Source organism: Lotus japonicus, chromosome 2 (assembly GCF_012489685.1).
Source record: "Lotus japonicus ecotype B-129 chromosome 2, LjGifu_v1.2".
NCBI classification, from domain to species: domain Eukaryota; kingdom Viridiplantae; phylum Streptophyta; class Magnoliopsida; order Fabales; family Fabaceae; genus Lotus; species Lotus japonicus.
Genome location: NC_080042.1, coordinates 82,073,173 through 82,099,823, shown reverse-complemented (window position 1 = coordinate 82,099,823; position 26,651 = coordinate 82,073,173). Strand labels below are relative to the sequence as shown.

Here is a 26,651-nt window from a genome sequence, read left to right as displayed (position 1 = left end):
TTGTGGTCTTGATGCATGTAAATTTGCCGCAGCAAGGCAGTTATTTTTAGTGAGTATTCATGAGGTATAGGAAACTACTTCACTTAATGAGAAAATATATGCTTTGTCTGCCAAATATGTTACTTGTGTTATTTTGATTCTTAATTTTTTTGCTTACTTCACTTAATTTTCTTTTTGCTAAGACCAAATTATATTTAAGAGAATTTTAAATGTTTCATGTGTATTTAATTAAAATACACATTAAACAAACACAGCAAATTAAGACCTTTGTTTAGTGTTCCCAACATCATCTCTTGGCTCATGTTTTCCATTCTTGATGAATATCTCCCACATCTCAAAATATTTTGATTTTATGAGCATCGTCATAAGATTCCTCAAACGATATCATTTTCGCCATTGAAGGCAGAGGGAAAATTAAATGAGTGGCCTTCTCCGAGATAAGTGTGTTTTGAGCTTGTTTATGTCATTCTTGAGTGAATCTCTACTCATTCTCATTGGTTATGTGCTTAACCTAAAGAAACTCCATACCAATCTACAAACTAAAGGGAAAAGGCAAAAATGGGTGATGAATTTTGTGCAGTCACTTTGTAATCTCGCAATAACTTCAATTTTGATATTTCATTCTCCGGTACCCATTTAAAGTGAAAGAAAATGATATTATTCATTTCATTTTTAGAGTACAAAACTTCAAATCACTATATTGTAAATTGAAAAAATTTATTATGAAAAAAAAAAAAAAAAATCAAGACAAGTTACAAAACTCATTCACTTTTATATTTTCCAATGAAGAAAAATTGGGTGTGTTCGGCTCCAGTCACTACCATGAGTCACAACATGTCTCTGAAATCATAGGCCGATTGACGATGTTCTTATATATCCATCTTGGCCTCACATTAACAGCGAGAATCAAACACACAATCTTCTGAGAAGAAGTTGTCCGTCCTTACCAATTGAGCTAACTTTTCTTGCTTTCTCAAGTAGTTTTAGATGAGTACTAAAAATTTTGTAAAAAAATAATAATTTACATATAATAATATATTGGTATTATTATCATCAAATTTTTAGTTTTAATTAATCATAAAAATTGCAAAAAAAAAAGGAAAGAAAATATGAAAGGGGGGAGAGGGAGAAAAGAAAAGAGCATTTTGATTTTTAGGAGAAGAGAAGAGCAGAACCAGCAAGGGTTTTTGCAGGGTAACAGCGTGAAGAAGAAGAAGGAGAGAAGATGGGTAAGGGCAATCCACACAAATCGGGAACCGCCAACGACCTTCATACGGCGGCAAGGTCCGGCGATCTCACCGCCGTTCAGTCAATTTTGATTTCAAATCCTCTCGCCGTTAATTCCAGAGATAAGCATTCCAGAACACCGTATCCTTCTTCCCTTTCAATAGCGTGATGATTCATCATTTCATTGCATCTATTATCTGATTATTAGGTTAATTCTTACATGCTCTTGAGAATTTCATTTTTCATATTTATGATTCATGTTTATGTTATCTACATGTTAAAATCAATATAGATGGTTGAATTTTTCTTCAACATTATATGATTATTGTATTTTAAGCTGAATTGAGGAAAAAAGGAAGAAACTTTTATCTGGGTTTAGTAACTAGGGTTTTTCTTGGGAATTTTGAAATTCTGTTATTGCTATGTTGTTTCTTTGACAAACAAATTTGGACTATAGACTGCATTTAGCAGCATTTGCCGGGCATGCGGAGGTTGTAAGTTATCTGTGCCAGAACAAGGCTGCTGTTGGTGCTGCTGCTATGGATGACATGGCTGCGGTACACTTTGCGGCGCAGAAGGGGCACTTGAGAGTTGTTCAGGCTCTAGTTTCGGCTGGGGCCTCTATCAAATCCTTTACTCGCAAAGGAATGAGTCCGTTGCATTATGCTGCTCAAGGTTCTCATTTGGAGCTTGTTAAGTACTTGGCCAAGAAAGGGGTTAGCCTCAGTGCGAAGACAAAGGCGGGGAAGACGCCTTTGGATCTTGCTACTGATGAAGAAGTTCGCTCTTTTCTGGAGGGATATGAAAGATCAGCTAAGAATGGAGAATCAAAAGATAAGGATGTAGGTGGAGAATCTAAAGATAAAGATGGAGCTGGAGAATCTAAAGATAAGGATGAAGCTGGAGAATCTGATACAAAGGCGCTGTCATTGGAATCGGAAGGTAATTTGGGTGCTGATGAACGTCCTGCAGCTGTTGTTGATGAAGAAAAAGGTGAGAGAGAGAAGAGGAAGGGTAATGAAGATGATGAACCAAGAGAAGACTTACCACAACCGAAAAAGGCAAGAGTGAAGCTAAGCCATCTCCAAAGTTCAGATGATGCCGAAGAAGAAGAAAACATGTAGGTTGGTAGAGATATAGTAGAAGAAAACTCGGTCATCATATCTGTAATAGTAGCTGATTTGTAAAGCCCTTTGTTGGGTTAGTAGACTTGGACCAGCTATTCACACTGTTTTATGAGTTATTAACAAATTCTCCTCCTATCGAGTTATTAACAAATTTTGAACTTATAAAGTTTTAGCTGAAACCAAGGAAGAGGGAATTGGAGAATAGCTTTTACTTTTGTCACTTCCATCAATACCATATTTCCACATTCTCTATGACATATTGACACTGATTTGTGCCTTCACTGTTTTCACTGTCTTGATACTAACCACTAGAGTCCATCCAGAATGTAATTGAGCTTGATCATGACTTTAATTAAGAGTTGTCTTAATTGGAATCTAAGAACGCCATTAAGCTGAACTACAGCCGAAAATTAATAAGATGACTCAAGTTCTCTTCTAACTTGTATTGCTCGGTTAATTGTCATGTTTGACAACTTTGCAGATTTCGCAGTGAGTAGATTTTATTAGAAACACTACTAGAAGAAAAAATCATATTTAAGTAAAGGAAGAACAGATTGCATAAACATCTATAAAGCACATAATACGCAGAAGTACTTTTAACAAAGCTCGTCATTTAGGATTTTAGGTTTAGTAATTAGTTCTATTGCTATGATGCAGAAGACCACATGACAAACACCATGAAAACCAAAGACAAATAACATGTTCATATTGCACTGTGTCCTAATAGCGATAAAATTAAAACGCTACAAGCTTTTTGGTAGGACCATAGATCAGTTTCAGCTTCAGACAAATCATCGATAAATTTCAAGAGAAATCTTTAGTGTCCGTTAACTCCTATCCAGACCTATCAGTTCAAACCATCAATCACCACCCACTTGCCTCTTCCATGAGTCTTCCACAATCAGCTCATCAACTCCCCAATCTTCATAACTGCAAAATGCAGCAACAAAAAAAAGAAAAAGACAACAGTGAGTATGACACAAAAGCGCGGAATCAGTTTTGAAGTCCCACGAGGAAAGTCCACAACTTGGGCAACTTAAATATTGGGTAGTATTTACCTTCCATCAGGCAAGTAGCGACGGATGGTAAACGGTATTTTCCGCTCTCGAAGCTCCTTCATGGCAATCTGACCAGTTGGGAGAACAAGACAAGATTTTATATAATCTAGGTACAATCTCAAATTAAATGTAAAACTATAGCTATCACACTACTGAGTACTGATATAAAATAAAACTGAAGAAACCACAACAGAGCTAACATATGTTCCTAATAGCAAATACAAAAAAGGGGGTCAAAACTTAAAATAATCAACAGAACAGGCAGGAAATGAAACAGTGATAATTGGAATTGAAAAAGGTTAAACAAGATAAATTGAAGGCAAAGTGAATCAAGAGGCAAGCAGGGCCATAGGTTGGACATGGTTCACATCAACTTATAAAAATTCAGAGACCCCATAATCAAGTTATTCCTTGTATAAAGTGCACAGTGTATTCTTCACCAAAACTAAACCTGAGAATTGAATCAAATAACATAACAATAGCAAATCACACTCAGTATATAATACAAAGTACACTGCTCATCTGCGGGAGATGTTTAAATCTTAAACGTTCTTGAACCTGTAACTTCTCATACCAGAAAGTTATTCCCAAGTAATTGTCAATCTCAAAACAGAGATTAATAAAATTTCATTAAGTTAAGCAACTTAAATCACCAGTTCACCACTTTTAATCACAGGGGCATCAATAATATCCCAAGAGTATTTTATTTATTTACTTACATAATAGCCTCAAACTTGTACCACAGTGTTGACAGCAACAAGAAGCAGCCCAAAAATTAACAATAACAAAGCATCCTTGCATTTGCAAATAATCAATCTAATTGAGGCATTGAGCATGTAGCCATGAACTTCCCACAGTCAAAGCCATTATATTTGTAACAACAAACCAGCACGTATTTGTACACATATTATCAAGATTTATATCAGAGTTAAACCAGTTTAAAATTCTCAGAATCCTAGCAAACATACCAAAAATCAATAATGCATAAAATTATCTTCAAAGATCATTCATGTATGCTTCAAGCATTATCTCATTTAGACCCCTCACGAACCCATCAATCAAACAGCAACAAGAGAAGGATGAAGTTCAGTTTGCAGTCCACTTACAGCACATACCATTTAATTCTTTAAAAATAGAAGAGAATAGGTAAAAAGGAAAGGGTGGAGAGGAAAGAAATCAATTACTATAATATCAATGCAACGCGCGGATTATAGTCTATACTTATATTTATGAACTTTCTTTAAGTAGGGCATTAGCCATCCTTTCTCAGCTATACTTATATCTAATTTCAGATTACAGACAAGTAGACAACTATTTGGATATTTACAATACAGATACCCTCACCCTCGAAACGATGAAATTGAGAAACAGATGAGTTTGAAATGTACAAGAGCAAAAGCATGAGATTGTAATGGGAACAAAAGGTTTTATTACCTCAAGTGGGTCAGTTTCCCCGGCCAACTCAACCATGACAGGTGCATTCATGCTGGTCAACCAGAAATACAAAAACTGGTGTTATAGCATCACAAATAATGAAGAAGCAGAATCTTAGACTCTGAAAAAGTTGAGAAGAAAACCTGATTTGAAGAGCACGGGTACCCAAAATCCTGGCTCTCTCATACTTGGTCATATACTTGGACGTCTTCCGAGGCCTCTGCACTGGTTGTGCCTCTTCCTTCTCCTCAGTCTCAAGAGGTTCTCCTCCATTTTCTTCCTCCTCATTCTTGTTCTCCAAATCCTCCTCTGCACCTTCCTGCTCAATCCACCAACTCATTCAATGCCAAGTTTCATAAACATAAATAAAATCATAACCCAAACAAAACAAAAAAATACCTCAATCTCAGGCTCTACAGGCTCATCCTCGTACCTACATTATCACCATCAATGAGAAACCATTCACTTCAGCAGTAACATGCAGAGTACAAAACAAATGGCTCTAATTGTAGCAATTCAAAATACCACACACAGAAACTAGAGCAAACCCAGAAGAGGAAATTTACAAAAGTTTCCGTTTTTGCTATAATATGCAGAAACAGAAGCAATAAGATTAAGACTCACTCGTCTGAACTGAAAGGGTTTCAAACCCTAATTTGAATGAACAGAGATGAAGAGAGGAATAGGACTAACCCCATGTCAACATCATCATAGTCTTCGTCGGCCATGGAGAATCCCTCAGAAGCTTAACCCTCTTCTGAGCTTTGTCCCTCGAGGTTCTAGTTCTTCGACAAACAAACAATTGAACCAAAACATACGTGAGTTATATATATTTATAAGAATATTTATATTTGTTTTTAATTTTACTTAAAATATTTTTTAATTTTATGGAAATTGTGAGTGTAAACAAGGTTTATACTAATGCACAAGCTTTTCATCCTTATAAATATGTAATTTTTAATTGTGTTAAAAACAAGTTAACAATAAAAAAATCCACCTAGGATTATTTTCCATGTCAACGTGCCACTAGGAGCCTCGCAGGAGCTTCGCCGTCCGACGAGGACTAATACCAAAATTGAAAAAATGTCAGGGAGATATCGCTTAGTTTTTTTTCCGGAAAGGGACTAAATTCAAAATCACATACAAAGACAGGGACTAATATGACCTTTAATCTTCTTGAAACGTAAAAAAAGTTATCATTAACCACAAAGCCAATGCTTATTTTCAATATGCATTATATAGGGTAATAAACTAACCGCGTGTTTTCTTCTCTATTTGGACGCCTTATATTCACGTAAGTTTGTGAGAAGCTACTTACAGTTACTTATGTCCCAAATGCAATCTATGACATACGTGATTATTCGAAACATGCACTATCTACACATTGTAAGAATGGGTATATGTGCCCAAATGAAAGTAGAAATATAATTGTGCATAGCATATTTCTTTCTACCAAAAGAAAGTGGAAACATATATTTGGGCTTACTTACACCTACACATGTAACCACATCCAAGTTAAAGTTACTACAGAAATGTACATAACAGCACAAGGGGTTGCATTTGTATTCAAGTGACTCTCCAAACACATTTTTCCTTTTGTAGATCTAGCCTAAAAACTAAAGCACATTAAAGAAAAAAAGTGAATCTCTATTCTCTCTACATAGATACTGCTCTACTAAGCGACATACATTAAAATCTCTGCCAGTCTAAGTTCTTTACAATTCATCCATCCTACAACCAGACTAACATCGATCACGTTTCATTTTATTCTCAAATAATGGTTTCAGTTCCTTTACTTTGAGCCTAGTCTGTGATGACAATATTTCAATTTTCTGCTTCAAAAAGGGAATGTATCTGCTAAAAATGTTCCTAATGTGTCCCATTGAACACAGAAGATGTATTAGCTGAAAACTCAATGGTATAAATCACTGATGGCTGCAGAGTTAACTGTTCTGAAGTCGAAGCTAGTTAATGTATGCTGCTGAAACTTTCAATTGGATCAGATTCTTCAAGCATGTAAGCAGCTTGGAAGCAATCAGCAGCATCACCCATTCGGCCATCATTCTTGTGAACCAATCCCAAGTGATACCAAGCCATGCGGTTCGTGGGCTCTATCCTAAGTGCATCAGACAGCAAGCTTCTTGCAGCAGGCAAAGCCTCTGAACCCAATTTCTGAACCAAAGAACCCATCAAGATCTTGCTTGGAACATAGTTTGGCTCAAGTAGGATAGCATTAATCGCAGCACTGAGAGCTTCTTGATTTTGCCCGCGTCCTTCGAACAAGACACCTGATAGAAGCATATAATAAAAACATAAAACGTCAATCCTAGAGAAGGTTCTCTCAGAATTTAATATCATACAAGTTGACGTGCTCTATCTCCATATCTTCTTTGGGGGGAAAATTCAGTAGTAGTACTAGTAGGTACTATCATCTATAATGTTGTCACCTATCCTTTTATGGTCATTTATTCCCTTTTTAATATTTTTACAAAAATAAAAATGAAAGATAACTGTGTTTGTAAGAGAGGGAGCATTGACTCCTCAGTACAATAGAGTACCAAAGATTTGCTCCATCTGTGGATGTGATTTCACCGTCTTAAATTTTTAAATACCACTACAAATGGATCCAGCATTAGGCCTATGACCAGTCACAAACACTCCCAATAGAAAGGAATGTGCAAGCAAGGGATTGAATCCCTGGTTCTGAATCAGTCTCAATTAGATTAAAAGAAGGCTGGAGATAAGTTCAACATGCAAAAATAGAAAACCTCAAACAGCACAAAGATTTTGGTCTTGCCTTCTGTGTGCATTATTGCTGCGGAGTTCTCCTTCAAATCCTTGGCCTTCTGCAAACAGATTTCAGCATCCTTCCAATGAGAAAGGCTAGCATATAAATTTGCCAGACCATGCCAAACCTCAAATTCGTTTACTTTATCATCATCGACCTAGAAAGAGTGATAACCAATATTGATTTTAGAATCGATGAAGGAAGCACTTAAACTCCAGTGAGCAAAGGAGCAACATAAAAGGAAATATATTAAAAGAACAAATTTATGCTCATTTTTTTTCTCCCAATCTAAGCTTAAATAAGTTGGAGAACTCATAGTTATGTTTTATAGATAAACCTTCTATTAGAATATAAGCTTAAATAAGTTTTTAGTTCAACATTTTATTGTCAGATTTGGCTGTGTTCCCTACCATCTAATTTTTATAGTTTTGGTCTCTACTTTTATAGATAATTTTGGTTTCAATCTTCTTTATTAAAATCTCATCGTTAATTGGAGATGTGGCTAACAGAGGGCCACCATCTCACCATTGCCACATGTACAGAGTAATTGATTTTTTTTTTTGAAAGGAGAATAATCTAATTTTTATAGTTTTGGTCTCTACTTTTATAGATAATTTTGGTTTCAATCTTCTTTATTAAAATCTCATCGTTAATTGGAGATGTGGCTAACAGAGGGCCACCATCTCACCATTGCCACATCTACAGAGTAATTGATTTTTTTTTGAAAGGAGAATAATAGATATATATATAAATATAACTTGTTGAGAAACAACCCCTCTCAACATGGGAATAATAACCTAACCAACAAAAGCTGGTAAGCAACACAAGGAAGCTTTTAAAGACCAAAAACCCTAGAGTCTACTCTACTAGAAAAGGCCCCAATAAAGTTGAAAAAAGCGACATAAGTCGTTCGACACCTACAACACCGAGACACATCTAGTCAAGTAAACAAAAGACCCAACAAACAAGCCAACAATCATCACCCACAACACCAAAGACCCACTCCACGTCCAAATCCAAAGCTGCAACGCTAAAAAAACTCTTGGAATTAATCAACCAAACACGGCCAGAGCTCCCTCCATAACATAGTGTCACGGAGAGTAGGCCGATCGAAGCACCTAAAAACGCACGATCCAAGACACCCTTCAACCCAAAAAACTGAACCAACCATCTCTGCAAGAGGAAACAAATTCGCTCCAAAAACCTTGCTCTTAGAGCCAGCCAGCCACAAATTACCACCCACAACCTCTGGAACACCGCTTCCGTCAACACCGACGATGTACAGAGTAATTGATAGTGGCCTATTTGTTGTCAAGTCAGGTCTAATGGCTATTTATTTTAATAAAAAAACAAGACAATTCAATTTCAGGAGGCTTCATCTGAATGTGAATTTTTGTGTTAAAAGAGCTAACTATCATATCTAACTTGGGAGCAAAATAGACCACATAGAATTACTCTGGACATGAGTCAATGGTGACGTGGATCACCAATTAACAATGAGATATTAACGGTGGAGATCGAAACCAAAATTAATTGTAAATGTATGGACTAAAATCATAAAAAATAGATAACATGGACTAAAACCAAATCTAGACATGGGACTAAAAAGTTTATTTAACCCAAGAATATATGAAAAATAACTCCTAGTATTTCATTATCTTGAAGCAACGCAGAGTATCTTAGATTATCTTTTAGTATTGTTTTTGATATTTTTTTCTTCCAGTATTTCATGATTTGTTTCCTTCTTTAATTAGGAATAGGAGGTTGGTACAGGTATAAATAGGGATTAACATCCAAAACATCTGATAACATATCACATAAAACTACACAAGAGAATATTACTCACAATCTAGTTTATCTCAGTTTCTTCTCGACTTAAAGCCCTATAATTTCAACAGCTTCCTATATAACTGCCATGTCCAGAAAACAAACTCAACTTTTTCATAGGTTACCTTCTGCAGCATTAAGAAATGCTTGTTTCTGTATTTCTGTTTGGTAATTAACATCAGGGTGGTTTTTGGTTTCTTCTCTAAGCTCGCTTTTTTAAGCTTCCATAATCTTCTAAGCTCATATAAAACTTATATGTCTAGCAAAATAAGTAGATGGCAGAATCTTACCTTTGAACAAGTTCGGAAAGGCCCAAAGGACTTCTTCTGGGCTTGAACCAATGCAAGAAGGTAGCGGTAAGTTTCAATAGCATCCATCGTTCGTGATTGGGAGATCTTCAGTTTTGCTTTCAGCATAAGTAGTGGCCCCTGCTCCCATCTAGCAGTCTGATCTAAAGCAGCATCTGTCACCACTTCAGCTTCCATAAATTTTTGTTGTGCAGACAAAATCAGAACAAGCAATATCCAAGCTTTCAATATAGAGCCACCAGTTTCATTAAAGAAATGCCTCGCAGAGCGCAAAGCAGCAGTCAAATTTCGGTGCTTTGCATATTGAACAGCCAACTCAAAAATCAAATCAGAATTGTTTCGCTCCAATCTAATTGCCTCCTCCAATGACTCCAGTGCTTTTGACTGAAGGCAAGACCTCTCAAAGTCAGAAGAAGCAACCATAGCTTGCTTTCCCAAACAAAGACCTAACATCCGTAGACCGACGCCTTTTAAATGCTCGTTCAGGCCTTGAGCGTTACTTATTGCCCTCTGGGCATGGTCCACTCCCTCAGCAGCAAGATGGGGATGCTCACTGCAGATCCTAGCAGCTAACAATAATGATGTAAGGTCATTTGGTCGTTCATGCTTGTGCAAAGACTTCCTAAGCAGATTCAAAGCACTGTCGTTTTGTCCTGCTCCACTATGACATAAAGCTAAAGAATTCCAACGATCGATACGATGGTATACCCCGGGCATCAATTCTTGAAAGTTCTTTGCCAAAATAGAAGTTTGGTTACATACAGAAAGTGCAAAAGTCAGGTGTTCCATGACTGAAGGGTCCCATTTCGTCTTACCAAGGCAAAACTTTCTAATAAGAATCATTAAAAGCAGAATTGCCTCTTCGAGATTATTTTTAGGCACATATGACCCCTCAACTTGAACAGCTAAGCTAGGTGGACTTGCCTCCACCCCACTGTACAGCAGAAAAACAACAAACGATTTCTGAATCCTTGCACAGCAATCATTATCAAGGTTCCACTGGCTAAGAAGAGCGCGCCTATAAGCCGAGATTGCCTCATCATAGCAACCAGCTAGTTTCAAAAGCTCTGGAAGGAGCTCTACTGCGTGGCTCACTATCTCTTGCAGTTTATTATCTACTTGAATATCAGGTATGCCCTGATAAAAAATCTTCTCAACAGCGTCAAGAATGCGTTTACAATCATTAGCTGCTTCTGCAGAATCCAATAAATAAGCATCTCAATGTTTTATGTCTGATTCATGAATAATATAAAACGTGTAGGACAGATCCTTCCTGTTCAGAAGGAAAAGCAATATTGAAAAATTAAACAACCGGTATAGAACAACTTTCAACAGTCAAGACTATATTCAATACCAGAAAATTTCCCCAGTTTTTGTAGAGACTTGGCTTTTAAGTAGATGGCTTCAAGCACCAAACTGGCAGCATGCTGAGAGACTGAAGAAGGTGATTCAGTGCGAGTGCGACCTTTCTTGACCGGTGATTTTTCAGAAAAGGAGGGCTGCAATCGCTGTATGGCAGCTTGGAGATCAATCCCATCAAACACACGAAGAGCGCCTTCTACATTACCTCTTTGATACTCCAACTTCCCAAGAAGAGCTCTTGCTTCCTGTGTTGAAGTAATAATCAAGGAGCAAACCTCAAACAACTGAGTAACTTAACCCCAAAGTGTGGCTTCAAATCAGAGCAAAGAGAAAACATGCAACACCTTCATATACCAAATGTACAAGGCGTAGATTGCATCAAATTTACATTTTGTACCGCATATTGGTTCATTTACTGCCTCAGCATATTTATCTAGTTTTAATTCCAATTACATAATGCCCATATATATAAATCATATAATCCATAATATGTTCAATGTTTACATAAGTATAATCTGAGTACTGATCACATTACCAAAGAAAAAATTACGCACATTACCAAAGAAAAAATTACGTTCTCAGAGATATGAAAATTTTATTCTGGGAAGGAAGTATTCTAAGGTTTGGCTCATGTTAGAAGAAATTTACTCCCTTAATTGTCCAAGGTGTTAAAAATGACAAAATAGTTACTACTATATAGATAATCCATGCATTAACAAAATTCTTTGTTAAAACCTTTATTACTTCTGTCATCATTACTTACCCTATGCCAACCTAGTACCATCAAAACAACAGATTCCTCATAACCACTACAAAAATTTATGGTTGTCCAAAACATAATAATTAATCTCAGAGTCCAAACATAGCACAAGCCACAAGGAAGACAAATTTGACAATTCAAAGACAGACTTTATGAGTGGAAGGTATTAATATATGTTCAGTAGAAGGTTTTTGGGACCAGATTCTTCTACACCTCAAATTAAATTGTTATAAGAAACAATGATGGACACTAAAGACCTTCAAATTTGCTTTAAAATCAAAGGTCTAATCATATCTTAGAAAACCAGGAAAAAAACTTATATCCTCCAAATATCCACCAATTCATTATTAACATATTTGATGACCCTGCACCCACTTGTCTCAATAGAATTAGATTGCTCCAAAACAGGGAAGACATAGTAAGACAACGTAATGAAGCTTAAATAATTTGCAAGAATGATGAGTAATAATTCCATGCCAAATTCAAAAATGGTGCCCGGAAAAAAAATCAGCACTAAGCAACAATGGTAGCAATCATTTAGCAACAAAGGGTAGCTTGAGCCAGGTTCCTCCATGATTAGTAGCATTTTGCTCCTTTTTTTTCTAATAACTATTTGCAAATATTAGATAAACAATCCATAAACAGCTGCCTATTCATGTCATGAAAGGGAAACAAAAAAATGGCACACACAAGCCAGCAAACTAAATGATGCGTGATTAACAAACTGACCTCGAAATTGAGTGATAACCCCTCTCGCAATGCGGATTCCGCCTCTTGAATATTTCCTTCATCAAGCTTGGCCTCAACTTCTGATGCAGCCATGCTGCTTCCATTTGCATGGACCTCTCGAATCGACACGCTCTCGTACTCACTCGACTCCATGAATCATCTCCCCACTACCAGCATACACCCCACATCCACACTTTTCAATCAAGTTTCAATTTCTTTATCCTCTTGATGCTTCAGTGACACTGCACATTCATCATTACATTTCAAAAGAAGCTAAATAAAAACCCATACATACAAACCTATTAAATATTCATAATCACAAAGAAAAACAAACATCATCCCCCATTCCCCACGGCACCGCTGGAAACGGATCCAAACAATGCCTTCTAGAATTCAATTCAAGTATTCAACCCCCCAACAAATGCATGTTTCTTGACCTCCAAAGCTCATTATTCTAGTAATGGGGTTCCATAATATTACAAAAAGAATCAAACTTTGGAAGCAAAATTCAAAATTGTAAACAAAAAAGCAATGGGAATGAAAAAAATTGCAGATCCAGGAAACCACATGGGAAATGGAATAACAGAGAGAAAACAAAAAAAAGCAAAAACAGAACATAATCATAGGACTCACCAAGGAAACGTGGCACCAAGACAATTATGAGAGATGCAACAGTGACCTCAAACAAGATCTAAGACACCCTTCATCTTTATTTGACCAACTATGCATTTGCAGACACCCTTCATCTTTGTTTGTTTTGTCTTGTCTGAAGAAAGAAACAAACAAACAAAACAAATAGAAAGGAACAGAAGAGTGGAGGGTGGTTGTTGTGTCAGGTCAACCGCTGTTCCAGCACGAATGTAAAATCTAGTATGATGAGAATCTGCAATGTGGAATGTCAAGAAAAATTCTAACAATTAAATAAATATATTTTGACAAAGAAAGATAAAAAGGGTTGTGGCTTTTTCAGAACATTGATTAGCGAAGACTGGGGCATGGGATTCGGAAGGAAGAGTGGTTTGGTAATGTGGTGAGATTAGAAGCGCATTAGCATGCATGAAGTTTCATTGATTTCATAACCCTCTTTATAAAAGGATTGTAGTATAAATTTAATTTCAATGCTTGTATAAAGTTCATGGAAAATGCCTATGCCTTTCTAATTTTAGAATTGTGTAATTTTACCGAGTGCCGGACTGTACTGATTAAAAGTTGTTGTTTGAATTATAAAAATTGAAAGTTTGATAATTAGGAAACGAATTCTCACACTTTTGATGAGACTTTTGACATTTATCATACCCGAGTGAATGTGATTATCTCACAAGATTATAACTTGGTGGTGGTGGTAGTTCCTCGTCGACTATGAGAAAAAAGAAGCGTGGCAGCTTGAAAGATGGCGGCTAGAGGTTTGGTTATTAAGGTTTCTATAACCTACAAATGTAAGATAGAAATTTTTTTTTTGAAACTATGTAAGATGAAATTATTCTCACCACAAAGGTGGAAGATGATTTCATACTTTATTTATAGAAAAATAAATTATAGTGAAATTGACATAAATAAGGAAAGAATATTGTAAGAAAGTATAATTATTCTAAACAATAATATAATCTAATAAAAATAATAATTATTCCCAATAAAAATAATAATTATTCCTAACAATAATCTAATTATTTTTACTCATCGAAAAGAAATCTAACTACTTCTAACAATAAGTATTGTCCTTTAAAAAAGCTATTGTTAAACTAAAATAAAATTGTGTTTTGCAAAAAAAAAATAAAACTTTTTTCATGAAGATAATTGAAGTGGTAAAGGTTGGTGAACATTTAAAAGTTAAAATTAAATTTAGACTTATTTTCATATGGTGAAAATAATTAGTATATACTATTTAAAGAAAAATTACACTCACATGCACACACATTAAATTCATTTTAAAATATACTATAGTGTCATTTTCCCCATTTTTTTCCCTGTAAATTAACTTTTTTTCCAATAAATAGAAAAGGCTTATCCGCCCAAACAACATACACGACACTTACAAGTCTCTATAAATTAACTTATAAACAATCATTCTTGCACTTTATATTTTCTTCTTTTGTAATAATATATAATAACTCTGCTTAGAATTTCTTGTACTAAATGTTAACCTTTTCTTTTATTAGTTGATTAAAACATGCTTTTCCCCTCTCAAAATAAGCCACATTCTTTTATAATGATAACATTTATCTTTTTTTTTTATTAAAAAAAAATAAAATTATTGAATTTTCCTTGATAAAATCCAGTGGGGTTTGCTGGTACAAGCTTCAACGCCTGCACTGCACTTCCAGAACCACACCATGGATTTGCTCACAACCTCTCCTTCACACCTTTCATCTTCGCTTCCCTCCTCTCCTTCACGCATTCGCACCCTTTTCTCAAAGCCACCCACTTCCTCGTTCAACCCTAAACCCTCTTCCCCTTCACCATGTCACCGAACAACCCCACTCAAGTGCATCCTCACCGCTTCACCAAACCACTCCAAAAACGCAAACTTTGAGCCCAAATCTCTGAAACCCAGAATCACTTTTCAGATGTCTTCACCACAGACGCCGGCAACGGCCATCAGAGGCGCGGAAACCGATGCAATGGGGTTGTTGCTGAGGGAGAGAATCGTGTTCTTGGGAAGCGGTATCGATGACTTTGTGGCTGATGCTATCATGAGTCAGTTGCTGTTATTGGATGCTCAAGACCCCTCTAAAGATATCAAGCTTTTCATTAATTCCCCTGGTGGCTCTCTCAGGTGAGAAAAGATTGATTTTTTTTTTTTTATCATGTAGCTCTTGGGTTGCTCACAATTTATGCATTAGAATGGGATTAGGGTTTGTGAGAATGGTGGGAAATGTATCTGATAAGGGTAATTGGAAAGACACAATTAAAGGGTAGGAGAAGAAAGGGAACAATTTGTAGCCTTTGTACTTTATTAGGAAGATAGATGTGAACACTTTTGCTTGGAATGAATTTTCCTTGGTTTAAGATATTGTGATGTTTAGTTTCTGTTTCTAGTGATTGAATTATGGTAAGTGAATATAGTTAAGTGGCGACGCTACTACTTGATGCTTTGAATGAAGTGAAATGAACATCAAAAGTGTTGTTCAATGAGTTTTGTTTGAACAAGCAAGAGTTCTATTTTTTACATTGGATGATTTTTATGTCTGTTTGATGTACATGTGAACCCTTCAATGGATTGTTAATGGTGGAGACCCTTTTGTTTACCTGCTACAATATACTTTTCTTCTAGTTTAATTAGGGGAAATGCAAAGTCGAAGTCTTTTCTTCTGAACTCTGAAGTGTTTTGTTTAGTTGTCAGTTTTGCCTTTTGAGTTTACAGCATTAGGAGGAGGATACATTGTCCCCTGACTAAGAACTTTTATCTTCTATCATTGTTTTCCTCTTTTATTCAAAGACACACATGAACAGTGAACGTAAACGATTAGCACCAAGCTTGTCAGTTGAACTTTAATAGAAAGGCACATTGACTAGAGTTATATGAGAATGGGTCATTTTCCCTTGGAATTTTCGCTCTCTCTGCACGAAGGATTGATGAATTCTGTTATATAGTTGGTGGTTCTGAATGCACCAGTGTTTGTGTTCATGGTTGGAAATATTTCTAAATAATTCGTCTGATTAATTCAAGTTTATCTAAATTTTTCATGTGAAAGTAAAAATTGAAGTAGAAAATGATTTAGTGAGCATTTAGTTTTCTCACTTTGTCATTTCTCCACTTTTTTGCCACTCTTGTATGTCCACCACTTCAAGAACAACTCCTTTTGTGTTTGATATATTATCAAACCTTAGGGAGCCATGCATTCGCATCTTTGAAGCATGTATGCTCAAAGAAAGCGCCAAACTTGTATTTGGAATGTATTAGGCTCTTGACCCTCACTGCACATCTATGCATAATTGTAAAATGCTTGTAGGAACAAAAAAAAACTGATATATTATAATATGTGAAATACTAGAAACATACTCTTTCCAAAAACATTACCTATTATTGGGTGAACTTTATGTACACTGATGAGGTAACAGAATGGATTGCAAGAATAGTAAGATGAAATGGTACTGGAAATGATTGTATTGATGAACAGAAAACGATTACAGAATGAAAGATAGAAATATTGCTAGAAAACTTTAACAATCCCAAAGAGGAGCACTAATGGCTCTCTCCCCAAAAGAGATCTTACTCTCTCTCCTATAACAGAAAGATAACAATCATTAGTCCCCCTAACAAACATTCCAATATTCCCTTATACTAACTAACTACAGCTCAGCATTATGCAGCATCTTTTCCCTTCCTCCTCGTGTAGACTTTCCAAGCCTAGGGCCCGCCAAGGCCCATCATAGGATTTGGGTTTCTATCAACTCCTTCCCCCTTAAGAACAGCCTTGTCCTCAAGGCAGAACTCAGGGAATTGGCCTGCAAGAGTCTCATTATCTTCCCAAGTGACTTCTTCTACAGATTTGTGCTTCCATTTGATCAAGCTTTGCTGAACCTCTCTGTCTCCATGCCTAACAGTCCTGATCCCAAGGATTGATTCAGGATATACATCATTAGATTCCTCTATGCCTAGATCTGTAGGTAGTTCCCCTTGAACTTGATAGTCACCAATGGCTTTTTTAAGCACTGACACATGAAAAACTGGATGGATCTTTGACTCTGCTGGGAGCTTCAGTCTATATGCCACAGCACCCACTTTGGCTTCTATCTGAAAAGGACCATAGAACCTGGCAGCAAGCTTTTGATTAATTCTCTTAATCATAGAGTGTTGTCTATGGGGCCTGAGCTTGAGAAATACCCATTCTCCTACCATGAAACTCAAATCCCTTCTCTTCTTATTTGCATAGCCTAGCCATTTGTTCCTGAGCTCTCTTCAAATGTGCCCTGAGCTGCCTTAGTGCTTCATCCCTCTCACTCAACTCCACAGCAACAGCAGCCACTTTGGTTTCATTGGTGAGGAACTTAACCACAGGAGGGGCCTTCCTACCATATACTACCTCAAAAGGTGTTTGTCCAATGGAACTGTGGAAAGTGGAGTTGTACCAGAATTCAGCCCAAGGAACCCAATGGGACCAGGTTTTGGGATGATCAGAAGCAAAGCATCTCAAATAGCTCTCAAGACACCTATTAATGACCTCTGTTTGGCCATCAGTTTCTGGATGGTAAGAAGAACTCATCTTCAATCTAGTCCCCTGCAGTTTGAACAACTCCGACCAGAAATGACTCACAAATATAGGGTCTCTGTCACTGATAACTGAATTAGGAATCCCATGTAGCCTTACAATCTCTTTGGCAAAAACCTCAGCAATGGATTTTGCAGAATAAGGATGTTTCAACAGAATAAAATGGCTGTATTTAGATAACCTGTCCACTACCACTAAGACAGCTTCATACCCTTTTGATTTTGGTAAACCAGTGATGAAATCTAAAGATAAGTCTTCCCACACCGCATTGGGAATAGGTAGAGGCTGTAGCAAACCCCCTGGTGACACGTCACTGTATTTTTGTCGTTGGCACACATCACATTCCCTGACAAAATCCCTAACCCTTTTCTGCATTCCTGGCCAATATAAAGAGTCAGCTAACCCCCTATAGGTCCTCAAAAACCCAGAGTGTCCCCCTGAAGGAGAAGCATGGAATTCCTGTAACAGCCAAGGAATTGATGGGGATGTAGGTGCTAAAACCAATCTGTCTTGGTATAGTAGAATTCCCTGTTGGACAGTAAACCCTGGCTTAGATTGTGGAGATTTCAGAACTTCCTGAGTGAGGTTCTGAATGTAGGGATCACTAGCAATCTCCTCCAGAATTTTCTTCCTATCTTTCCACAAAGGAAAAGACACCAGAGTGTGGAATTCACCCTCATCATAGCACCTGGACAAGGCATCTGCAGCCTTATTCTCCAGCCCAGGCTTATACTTTACCTCAAATTGGTAGCCTAAGAGCTTGGCTAACCAACATTGCTGGTCTGGTGAAGAGACTTTCTGTTGGAGGAAGTGTTTCAAGCTCTTGTGGTCAGTGTAGACAGTGAATGCTCTTCCTAACAAGTAATGCCTCCAATGCTGGATGCATAAAACCAGGGCCATAAGTTCTTTTTCATAAACAAACTTTGCAAGGTTGCCATTAGATAGAGCTTTGCTGAAAAAAGCAATTGGTTGCCTTTGCTGCATTAACACAGCCCCTATCCCTCTCCCTGCTGCATCACACTCTACTTCAAAGGGCTTGGCAAAATTGGGCAGAGCCAAGACTGGGGAACTTGTCATAACCTGCTTGAGCTGTTGGAAAGCTTTTAGTGCTTCTGGATTCCAAGAAAAATTGTCTTTCTGGGTGAGCTCAGTTAGAGGTTTTGCAATTTTTCCATAGTCCTTAATGAATTTTCTGTAGTATCCAGTGAGACCCAGAAAACCTCTCACCCCTTTGACATTTTTAGGCTCAGGCCAATCTATAATGCATTGGACCTTCTTAGGATCCACTGCTACTCCCTTCCCTGAGATAATGTGCCCAAGTATCTGTGCACAGCCAAATTTGCATTTGGCTTGATTGGCTAGAAAACAATTTCCCAGCAGCACAGTTAAGACTAGATGCAGATGCTCCTTGTGTTCTAACAAATTTCTACTATAAATCAAAATGTCATCAAAGAAAACTAACACAAATTTTCTAAGGTAGGGTCTGAAAATGTCATTCATGATAGCTTGAAAAGTAGCTGGAGCATTCATTAAGCCAAATGGCATGACCAAATACTCATAATGACCATTGTGAGTTCTAAAAGCAGTTTTAGGAATGTCATCTTCATGTACCCTAATCTGATGATATCCTGATTTTAAATCAAGTTTTGAGAACATGCTTGCACCATTTAACTCATCTAATAATTCATCTACTATAGGGATTGGATACTTATCTGGTACTGTAGCTTTGTTCAATGCTCTGTAGTCCACACACATCCTCCATGTATTGTCTTTTTTCTTCACCAAGATGACAGGGCTGGAAAATGCGCTCATACTAGGCCTGATGACCCCTGCTTCCATTAGCTCTGCCACTTGCTTTTCTATCTCCTCTTTCTGATGATGTGGGTATCTATATGGCCTCACATTGATTGGACCATGTTCCGGACTCAGAGTAATTTGGTGGACCTTGCTTCTTTCAGGAGGCAATTGAATCTTCTTCCTGAAAACTTCTGGGAACTCTTCAATTACTGCCCTGAGTTGCAGTGGTATCTCAGCCACTTTCCTGGTGATTTCTGCAGATTGTAATTGAGGCCACCACCCCTCCAAATTCTCTCTGCCTTGAGTATCCTTTAGGAAGGAGTGAAGGTTACTTTGGTTGCTATCCTTTCCCTTCATTCCTTGCAGGGTCACCATCTCTTCCCCATGGACAAATTGCATTGTCAGAAGTTTCCAATCCATCACCACTTTCCCTAGTGTACTGAGCCAGGAAATTCCCAACACCAAGTCCAAACCCCCTAAGTCTAAGACCAAGGCATCAATGACTATCTCAATCTTCCCTACCTGAGCCTTAATTCCTCTACAAAATCCTGTAGTAGTCACCCTGTGGCCATCCCCCAACTTGATTCCCCTTGAGGAGATAGGGGTAATCTCTAGTCCCAGAGCCTTGGTAATCTTGGGGGAAATAAAATTGTGACTCGCTCCACAGTCAATTAAGATAAGTAAAGCCACACCATCAACTTGCGCTGTGAGTTTCATGGTTTGGTACTCCCCCATACAACCCAGAACACCCATGAGCTTGCATTCCACTGGTTCTTCTTCTTCACTCTCTTCAGGTTCTCCTTCCAGCATCACTATCTCACCATCCTCACCCATGGTTTCTCCTTCACCCAGAATTAAGACTCGCAATGCTCGCTCAGGACACTTGTGCAGCGTGGGATGATATTTTCCCCCACACTTAAAGCATAGTCCCTTCGCTCTCCGATTCTCTATCTCATCCACTTGAAAGCTTCTGACCCCTCTCCACCGACCAGAGTTGCCGGTGCGATGGTCGCCGTCAGTTTTCCTCGCCGTCGACGACAACGACGAAGCTGGTCGCGCGTTCGACCCATACGAGCTAGAAGATCGATTCGGACTTGACCCACTTGATTTCACGAATCGGGTTGTGTCTTTACTTGAAAACCCGCTTCTATTTGCTGTTGGGCCGGCCCAATTCATTTGACCCGATCGCTCCAACCCATTTTTCCTAACAACCCGTTTACCATCATCTTCTTCTTCTTCCCTCAACTCTTCCTCCACATCCTTCGCGATCCGCATCATCTCCATACGAGTACTCGGATTCAGTGTTCGCACCCGTCGTCGAATCGGTGGCTTGAGTCCACTCATAAAATAGCCCAGGTATTGATCCTCTGGTAACCTCCCCACTTGTGAGGATAACAGCTCGAAAGCCTCCACAAACTCCTCAACGCTACCGTTCTGCCTCAGCGTCGATAGTTCCTCAAAGGGATTCTCCAAGCGCCGGCCTCCATAACGCGCAATCAAAGCTCGTTTCAGTTTTTCCCAGGATAGCTCGTCTTCCGTCTCCATCAACAGATTGAACCAATGGATCGTCGATCCTTCCATGCTCAAGCGAGCCAGTTTCACCTTCAACTCATCAGGTGTGCCCTGTACATCAAAATAAATCTCAGCTCGAGTGATCCAAGCAACTGGATCATCTCCTTCAAACACTGGCAGCTTCACCTTCTTCCCGGCGAGGCGCGATTCTCCGGGACTGGAATCCCCAGATGATGTTTCACCCTCGTGAACCACTCTCTTCCCCATCTGCTTGCTCAGTTCAGTCAGCACCAGACTCTGTTGTTGCAGTTGAAGAGCAAGTTCTTGAAGCGTCGTGGTCACCGTACCCATTTGGTTTTCCAGAGCTTCCATACGATCAGTCATCTTCGGTGGCATCTACCAACATTGGTTCTCTTGGAATGGGATGATCCGGCAGGTCGGACCAATTGATGAGGTAACAGAATGGATTGCAAGAATAGTAAGATGAAATGGTACTGGAAATGATTGTATTGATGAACAGAAAACGATTACAGAATGAAAGATAGAAATATTGCTAGAAAACTCTAACAATCCCAAAGAGGAGCACTAATGGCTCTCTCCCGAAAAGAGATCTTACTCTCTCTCCTATAACAGAAAGATAACAATCATTAGTCCCCCTAACAAACATTCCAATATTCCCTTATACTAACTAACTACAGCTCAGCATTATGCAGCATCTTTTCCCTTCCTCCTCGTGTAGACTTTCCAAGCCTTGGGCCCGCCAAGGCCCATCATAGGATTTGGGTTTCTATCATACACCCACCAAAAAAGAGCGAGTTAGGACCACATGAAATTAACCCAATCATAGTGTATTGGGAGAACAGTCTAAACATGGCTTAAGGTGTATTAGGTTTAAAATTTATATTTCTATATGTTCCACGGGTTTTTTGTACTCAGCCATACACACATATGAAGTGGTTATGAGGAATATTGAGAGCCAATCCTACAAGAGAAATGGCAGGAATGAATCTTGATTGTTAGATTTATGCAAATGATCAAGATGAACACATTAAGTCATGAGTTATGTCCATGTTAAAATATTCATGTGTGGATGCTTTTATCTTGAGTGTTTGTACAAATCTAATAATCTAGAATTATTATTTTTTCTCACATAAGATTGGCTTTCATGCGCATACCCACATATGTCTCTCTAATTGTCTGTGTTAGTAATTTAGGTTTTGCAATGTTACTGTGTGCCTATGTTGTGTTAATGTTCGTTGCCATTTTTATGCTGCTTAACTTACCTAAACTATTTTATAATCTTTCATTTATTTCAATCCATATAGTCATCATTATCTAGATTAGCTGAGTTATGGGTTAGGAGTTGTTGATGATTTTGAATTAAGAATCGTACTCTTTCATGAAAGTTAGGGTATATCTGTTCAAAGCAACTTTAACTTCCTTTTGTATGGAATTATTAATCACTGATTCTGTTGACACTAATCACAGTATCAATAATTTCAAATGGCACTATGCTTCTTGGGTTGTAACACATAAAGTCATTTGATGGGATTTTCTTATCAATGCTAGTAGTAATTGATTTAGTGTATTATGCAGTTAATAAGCACAATACAGGTTATGTGAGTGAATTAAACATAATGTTGACTAAGTAAGCTCATAATTTAACAGATAAATATAAAATCAATGCGCTGATTCAGTTAATTGTACAGGTTCCTTTGGTTTGATGTAGTTTCTCAAATTCTTGGACTGGTTTGAATGTTGAGCTTTAGTGTGGTTTAAGGATAGACCTGAAATTGAATTAAATCAATCAAGAAAATCCAGTAAAAAAACCACTTGAAATTTATAAGTACATTGTGGGAGTTGATGTACATTTTGCAAATTATTCTATGCTGTACTGGGGATGAGTAATTTGGGGTTTGTAGGCATTTGACCAGGTAATTTCATCATCAATTGACAAACTAAGATTCTATATTTATCTTGAATTCTGAATAGTATCTTAGGCAATCCATATACTTCAGCGATTTGCTGATGGTTCTTTTCTAATGTTTGTTTGATTTGCAATATATTTATTGAACTACATTTTCCACTCTGAATTCTGCAACTTGGTGTGCATTAGGGGCTTTGAACTGTTAACTAGTCACTTGTAATTTCAGGGGAGAAAACAGATATCTCCTTCCATTATAACCCACTATCACATTACCTGCTTGTGGTTTGAATGAAATATGTAACTCTCCCCCTCCTATGGTGGTATATTCATTAGCACCGTACCACCAGACTTTATTCTGTCTGGTTTGTAATCAAAATAGCACATAACCAACCCACTAGTAAACGTTAACAACATGCTCCCTGAATTCTCCAAACTATTTGTATGAAGATTCAAATCATATATTCACTAAATCTAACGAAAACCTGTCCCCCTTTTATAAATCTCTGGTCATTCTCTAACTTAGCTTTAGGAGATTTTAACATGTAGAAACTTGGATTTTTTTATTGAAAATAATTTGGGAAAGGCCCTTTGGTTGTTATAGTTGGAGAGGAATGGTAAAATTTTCAAGGACAACTACTTCTTTGGCATCTTTTAGGGGATAATTGGCTGTCTAAGCTTCTTCCTGGTCCTCATGTAATGATTCCACCAAAGGATGCCTTTGGTGTTTATGCAAGGGGATTGGAGACCTCCACTTAGATGAAGAGTTTTTCTCTCTACAGCTGTTTTTTTTTTTAACTTAATGCTTTTGAGCTCTTCTCTTCTACCATTCTAATATTTAGAACTAAGGCCATATCAGAGAGGCCCTATCTGATTTATCTCCTTAATTTTGTTTACAGCTTGTGCCTGTGTTTGTGGAAGAGATGTTAGATGCTAATTAAACCTAGACAGCTTTATTCTGTTTCATGCTGTTTAAGGTTGGGTTGACATATTGGTCCTCTGTGCTGTGTAAGGCAGCTAGGAAAAGTAAATGGAAGTCACCTCTGATGGCTTCCCTCCATTAAATTGTTCTTGCTTTGTGATCATTTCTGCATAGCGAGTTTTTCATTGCAAGTTTTTGTTCTTTTTGATGCTTTACTTCCATTTTCACAGCTGATTTATTTTGCTTGCTATTATTCATTCAGCGCCACGATGGCTATCTATGACGCTGTCCAGCTTGTGAGGGCTGACGTTTCCACAATCGCACTTGGCATTGCAGCATCAACAGCCTCAATCATCCTTGGTGGTGGAACCAAAGGCAAGCGCTTCGCTATGCCCAATACGCGAATCATGATTCACCAACCCCTTGGAGGTGCTAGTGGACAAGCTATAGATGTGGAAATTCAGGCTAAAGAAGTCATGCACAACAAGAACAATGTCACAAGAATTATATCAGGCTTCACCGGTCGCACATTTGAACAAGTCCAGAAAGACATTGACAGGGATAGATACATGTCTCCAATTGAAGCTGTTGAATATGGAATCATTGATGGGGTGATCGATAAAGAGAGTATTATTCCTCTTGAACCAGTGCCAGAAAGAGTGAGATCAACACTGAACTATGAAGAAATAAGCAAAGACCCTAGGAAATTCCTTACCCCAGAGATCCCTGATGATGAGATATACTAGCTTTAAATGATTGATAGGGAGCAAATCGTTGAATATTTGAGATTCCCTTACAGTGCTAGCAGTATACACAACATTTTGTGTAAAGCATGAGGGTTCTGTAACAAACTCTGAAAGATGTAGGATTGGGTTATATTCGTCTTGCAATTTTTATTTGTATTCTGTGTAGGTGGGTGGAGAATTGTGATCCAGTTATGAGGGAATCTGACTGTTTTTGCTATCTTGATTATTTCTCATTATGTTTTACCCCTTATCAGCTTGGTCTATATCTTATTCATCAGTAAAAATAAATTGTTGTTAGGAAGTTTCAATGTTGAGTCACTTTCTTACTTCCTAAATTGTAATGATAGGCAAAAGGTTCTCACGGAGTCTTTTTTATGAACAGCTCAAATATAAAAACACAAATTTCAAGAGTAAATGTGCAAGGAACTCTTTGCACTTGCTAGCTTGTGTTATAAACTGATCTCCAACTTCTATCCAAACACACTTTTGATAAGAAGTTATGATGAAATACAAGATCAAGATTGAAAAACGTAACCCAGAGTAAACATGATGATCTCATACAATATTTCAATATAATTCTACCAGGACGATTTTATTATAACAGCAACATGATAAGAAAAGGATCAAATCGAAAACAATTACATGTATAAGGATTACATAGAATATTTTGTCAGCATAAAACTAAATGAATTTCAGCCAAAAGAAAACAACAATGGTATGTTAATGAGGATTGTCACTGTTATGGACGTCAACCTTTGCCGCCTCATCAATTAGTGATTAGTTAAATAATTAATAAATTAATTAGGAGGTTGATGAGTCAACTCTTATTGCCTGTCACACTTTCACTTTCACAGGCTAAAAAGAGCACCCTTGTCTTTTATGCTCAAAATTAATTAGGAGGTAACCACCATTGCCGGATGAAGTATGAACCCAATATTCCCTATAAATATGCCGTTTTATAGTTTGACTCTTATGCTAAAGAAAGAAGTTTGACTATGATATTCAAAAGTTCAAACTAATACTGTATTGTTAATCATAATCTGTCGATATCTTTGCACTAGCTATGCCTGCAATGATTCACATGTTTGGAACCGATAACTTGTTTTGAAGTAATCAAAAAATTTCCAATAGTTTCCTAGAAATAATATTCTTAAAAAAATAGATGATTGCGTTCTGAAAAATAAATGAATCTGTTCATGTTGAGTAAACGAAGAAGAAGTAGATCAAGCTTAAACTCTACTCGAAAGAGGTTTTTAGACCTAGCTGTCGTTTTTATATATAAAGCGAACATGCCATAATTACAATGATCATTTTTATTTTAAAGTAGGAAATGTTAAACCCTAAACCTAATCCTTCTAAGACTTTGAGCCCTATATATACAATTGAGACCCAAAAACTGTCCATATATGCTACAGAATGTTACATCACTCCCCTAACCTGATAAGGGTTGAGTGGCTCACGAGATTAAAGTGTTGCGCCAATCAAGGAAGGCCTTTGAAGTCATTGAAGAGTCAGCCAAGTCTCATAACATAGATCAGGTTGCCAACCTGCTACGCGTCTTGGTCTTAGGACACCCGTCTAGTGAGGATCTTCAACTGGAAAGTCTCTGATCAGTTCAAAATCCAAACGCCATGAATATATTTTATGTTTCTTCTCCCCTGCTTCAAACCAATGCAAGGAGATTTATTTAAGGTGTAACTTGAACAAGAAAGCACAAGCTTAAAAATCTTTTTCTAATGTTGAAACATCTAGATCGGGATATACTGCTTATTAAAAGACATATTTGTTATTGATATCAAGGATTCAAGTAGTGTATAGCCTTGATTAATTTGCAAGATTAAGTGACGTGCTTAACCATGTCCTTTTCTTTTTGTTCCAACTAATTAAGTAACCTAAAATGAAGTCACAAGCAGCCAGCCG

General features: G+C 37.5%; 4 protein-coding genes across 4 annotated transcripts; 2 read left to right on the top strand and 2 right to left on the bottom strand.

Moving 5' to 3' along the window:
* The first annotated feature begins 1,133 nt into the window (after positions 1-1,133).
* Positions 1,134-2,574, top strand: LOC130740248 (uncharacterized). The gene is made up of 2 exons (XM_057592777.1): positions 1,134-1,368; positions 1,685-2,574. The coding sequence occupies exons 1-2, from the start codon at positions 1,226-1,228 to the stop codon at positions 2,349-2,351; spliced, it is 810 nt and encodes a 269-aa protein (XP_057448760.1). The 5' UTR covers positions 1,134-1,225; the 3' UTR covers positions 2,352-2,574.
* A 371-nt stretch (positions 2,575-2,945) lies between these two features.
* LOC130740249 (DNA-directed RNA polymerases II, IV and V subunit 6A-like) lies at positions 2,946-5,669 on the bottom strand. Its single transcript, XM_057592778.1, has 6 exons — positions 5,540-5,669; positions 5,246-5,279; positions 4,990-5,165; positions 4,847-4,898; positions 3,413-3,480; positions 2,946-3,284 (listed from the first exon to the last, which is right to left on the bottom strand). The coding sequence occupies exons 1-6, from the start codon at positions 5,572-5,574 to the stop codon at positions 3,215-3,217; spliced, it is 435 nt and encodes a 144-aa protein (XP_057448761.1). The 5' UTR covers positions 5,575-5,669; the 3' UTR covers positions 2,946-3,214.
* A 588-nt stretch (positions 5,670-6,257) lies between these two features.
* Positions 6,258-13,745, bottom strand: LOC130740247 (protein NPG1-like). The gene is made up of 6 exons (XM_057592776.1): positions 13,254-13,745; positions 12,621-12,862; positions 11,124-11,376; positions 9,752-10,962; positions 7,644-7,791; positions 6,258-7,134 (listed from the first exon to the last, which is right to left on the bottom strand). Exons 2-6 carry the CDS (start codon positions 12,771-12,773, stop codon positions 6,815-6,817), a joined length of 2,085 nt encoding a protein of 694 aa, XP_057448759.1. The 5' UTR covers positions 12,774-12,862; positions 13,254-13,745; the 3' UTR covers positions 6,258-6,814.
* A 1,161-nt stretch (positions 13,746-14,906) lies between these two features.
* Positions 14,907-24,981, top strand: LOC130740246 (ATP-dependent Clp protease proteolytic subunit 4, chloroplastic). Its single transcript, XM_057592775.1, has 2 exons — positions 14,907-15,393; positions 24,248-24,981. Exons 1-2 carry the CDS (start codon positions 14,951-14,953, stop codon positions 24,729-24,731), a joined length of 927 nt encoding a protein of 308 aa, XP_057448758.1. The 5' UTR covers positions 14,907-14,950; the 3' UTR covers positions 24,732-24,981.
* The last annotated feature ends 1,670 nt before the right edge of the window (positions 24,982-26,651 follow it).

Bases quoted from the DNA above. Each gene is read 5' to 3' on its own strand.
- LOC130740248 (XM_057592777.1), top strand. From the start codon at position 1,226: ATGGGTAAGGGCAATCCACACAAATCGGGAACCGCCAACGACCTTCAT. The intron at 1,369-1,684 runs GTATCCTTCTTC...TTTGGACTATAG, and splicing joins GATAAGCATTCCAGAACACC to ACTGCATTTAGCAGCATTTG.
- LOC130740249 (XM_057592778.1), bottom strand. From the start codon at position 5,574: ATGGCCGACGAAGACTATGATGATGTTGACATGGG. The intron at 5,166-5,245 runs GTATTTTTTTGT...TGGATTGAGCAG, and splicing joins CTGTAGAGCCTGAGATTGAG to GAAGGTGCAGAGGAGGATTT. The intron at 4,899-4,989 runs GTTTTCTTCTCA...CTGGTTGACCAG, and splicing joins ACCCGTGCTCTTCAAATCAG to CATGAATGCACCTGTCATGG.
- LOC130740247 (XM_057592776.1), bottom strand. From the start codon at position 12,773: ATGGAGTCGAGTGAGTACGAGAGCGTGTCGATTCGAGAGGTCCATGCA. The intron at 7,792-9,751 runs GTAAGATTCTGC...CACTCTTTCTAG, and splicing joins CTTTCCGAACTTGTTCAAAG to GTCGATGATGATAAAGTAAA. The intron at 7,135-7,643 runs GCAAGACCAAAA...TGCTTCTATCAG, and splicing joins AGCAATAATGCACACAGAAG to GTGTCTTGTTCGAAGGACGC.
- LOC130740246 (XM_057592775.1), top strand. From the start codon at position 14,951: ATGGATTTGCTCACAACCTCTCCTTCACACCTTTCATCTTCGCTTCCC. The intron at 15,394-24,247 runs GTGAGAAAAGAT...TTATTCATTCAG, and splicing joins TCCCCTGGTGGCTCTCTCAG to CGCCACGATGGCTATCTATG.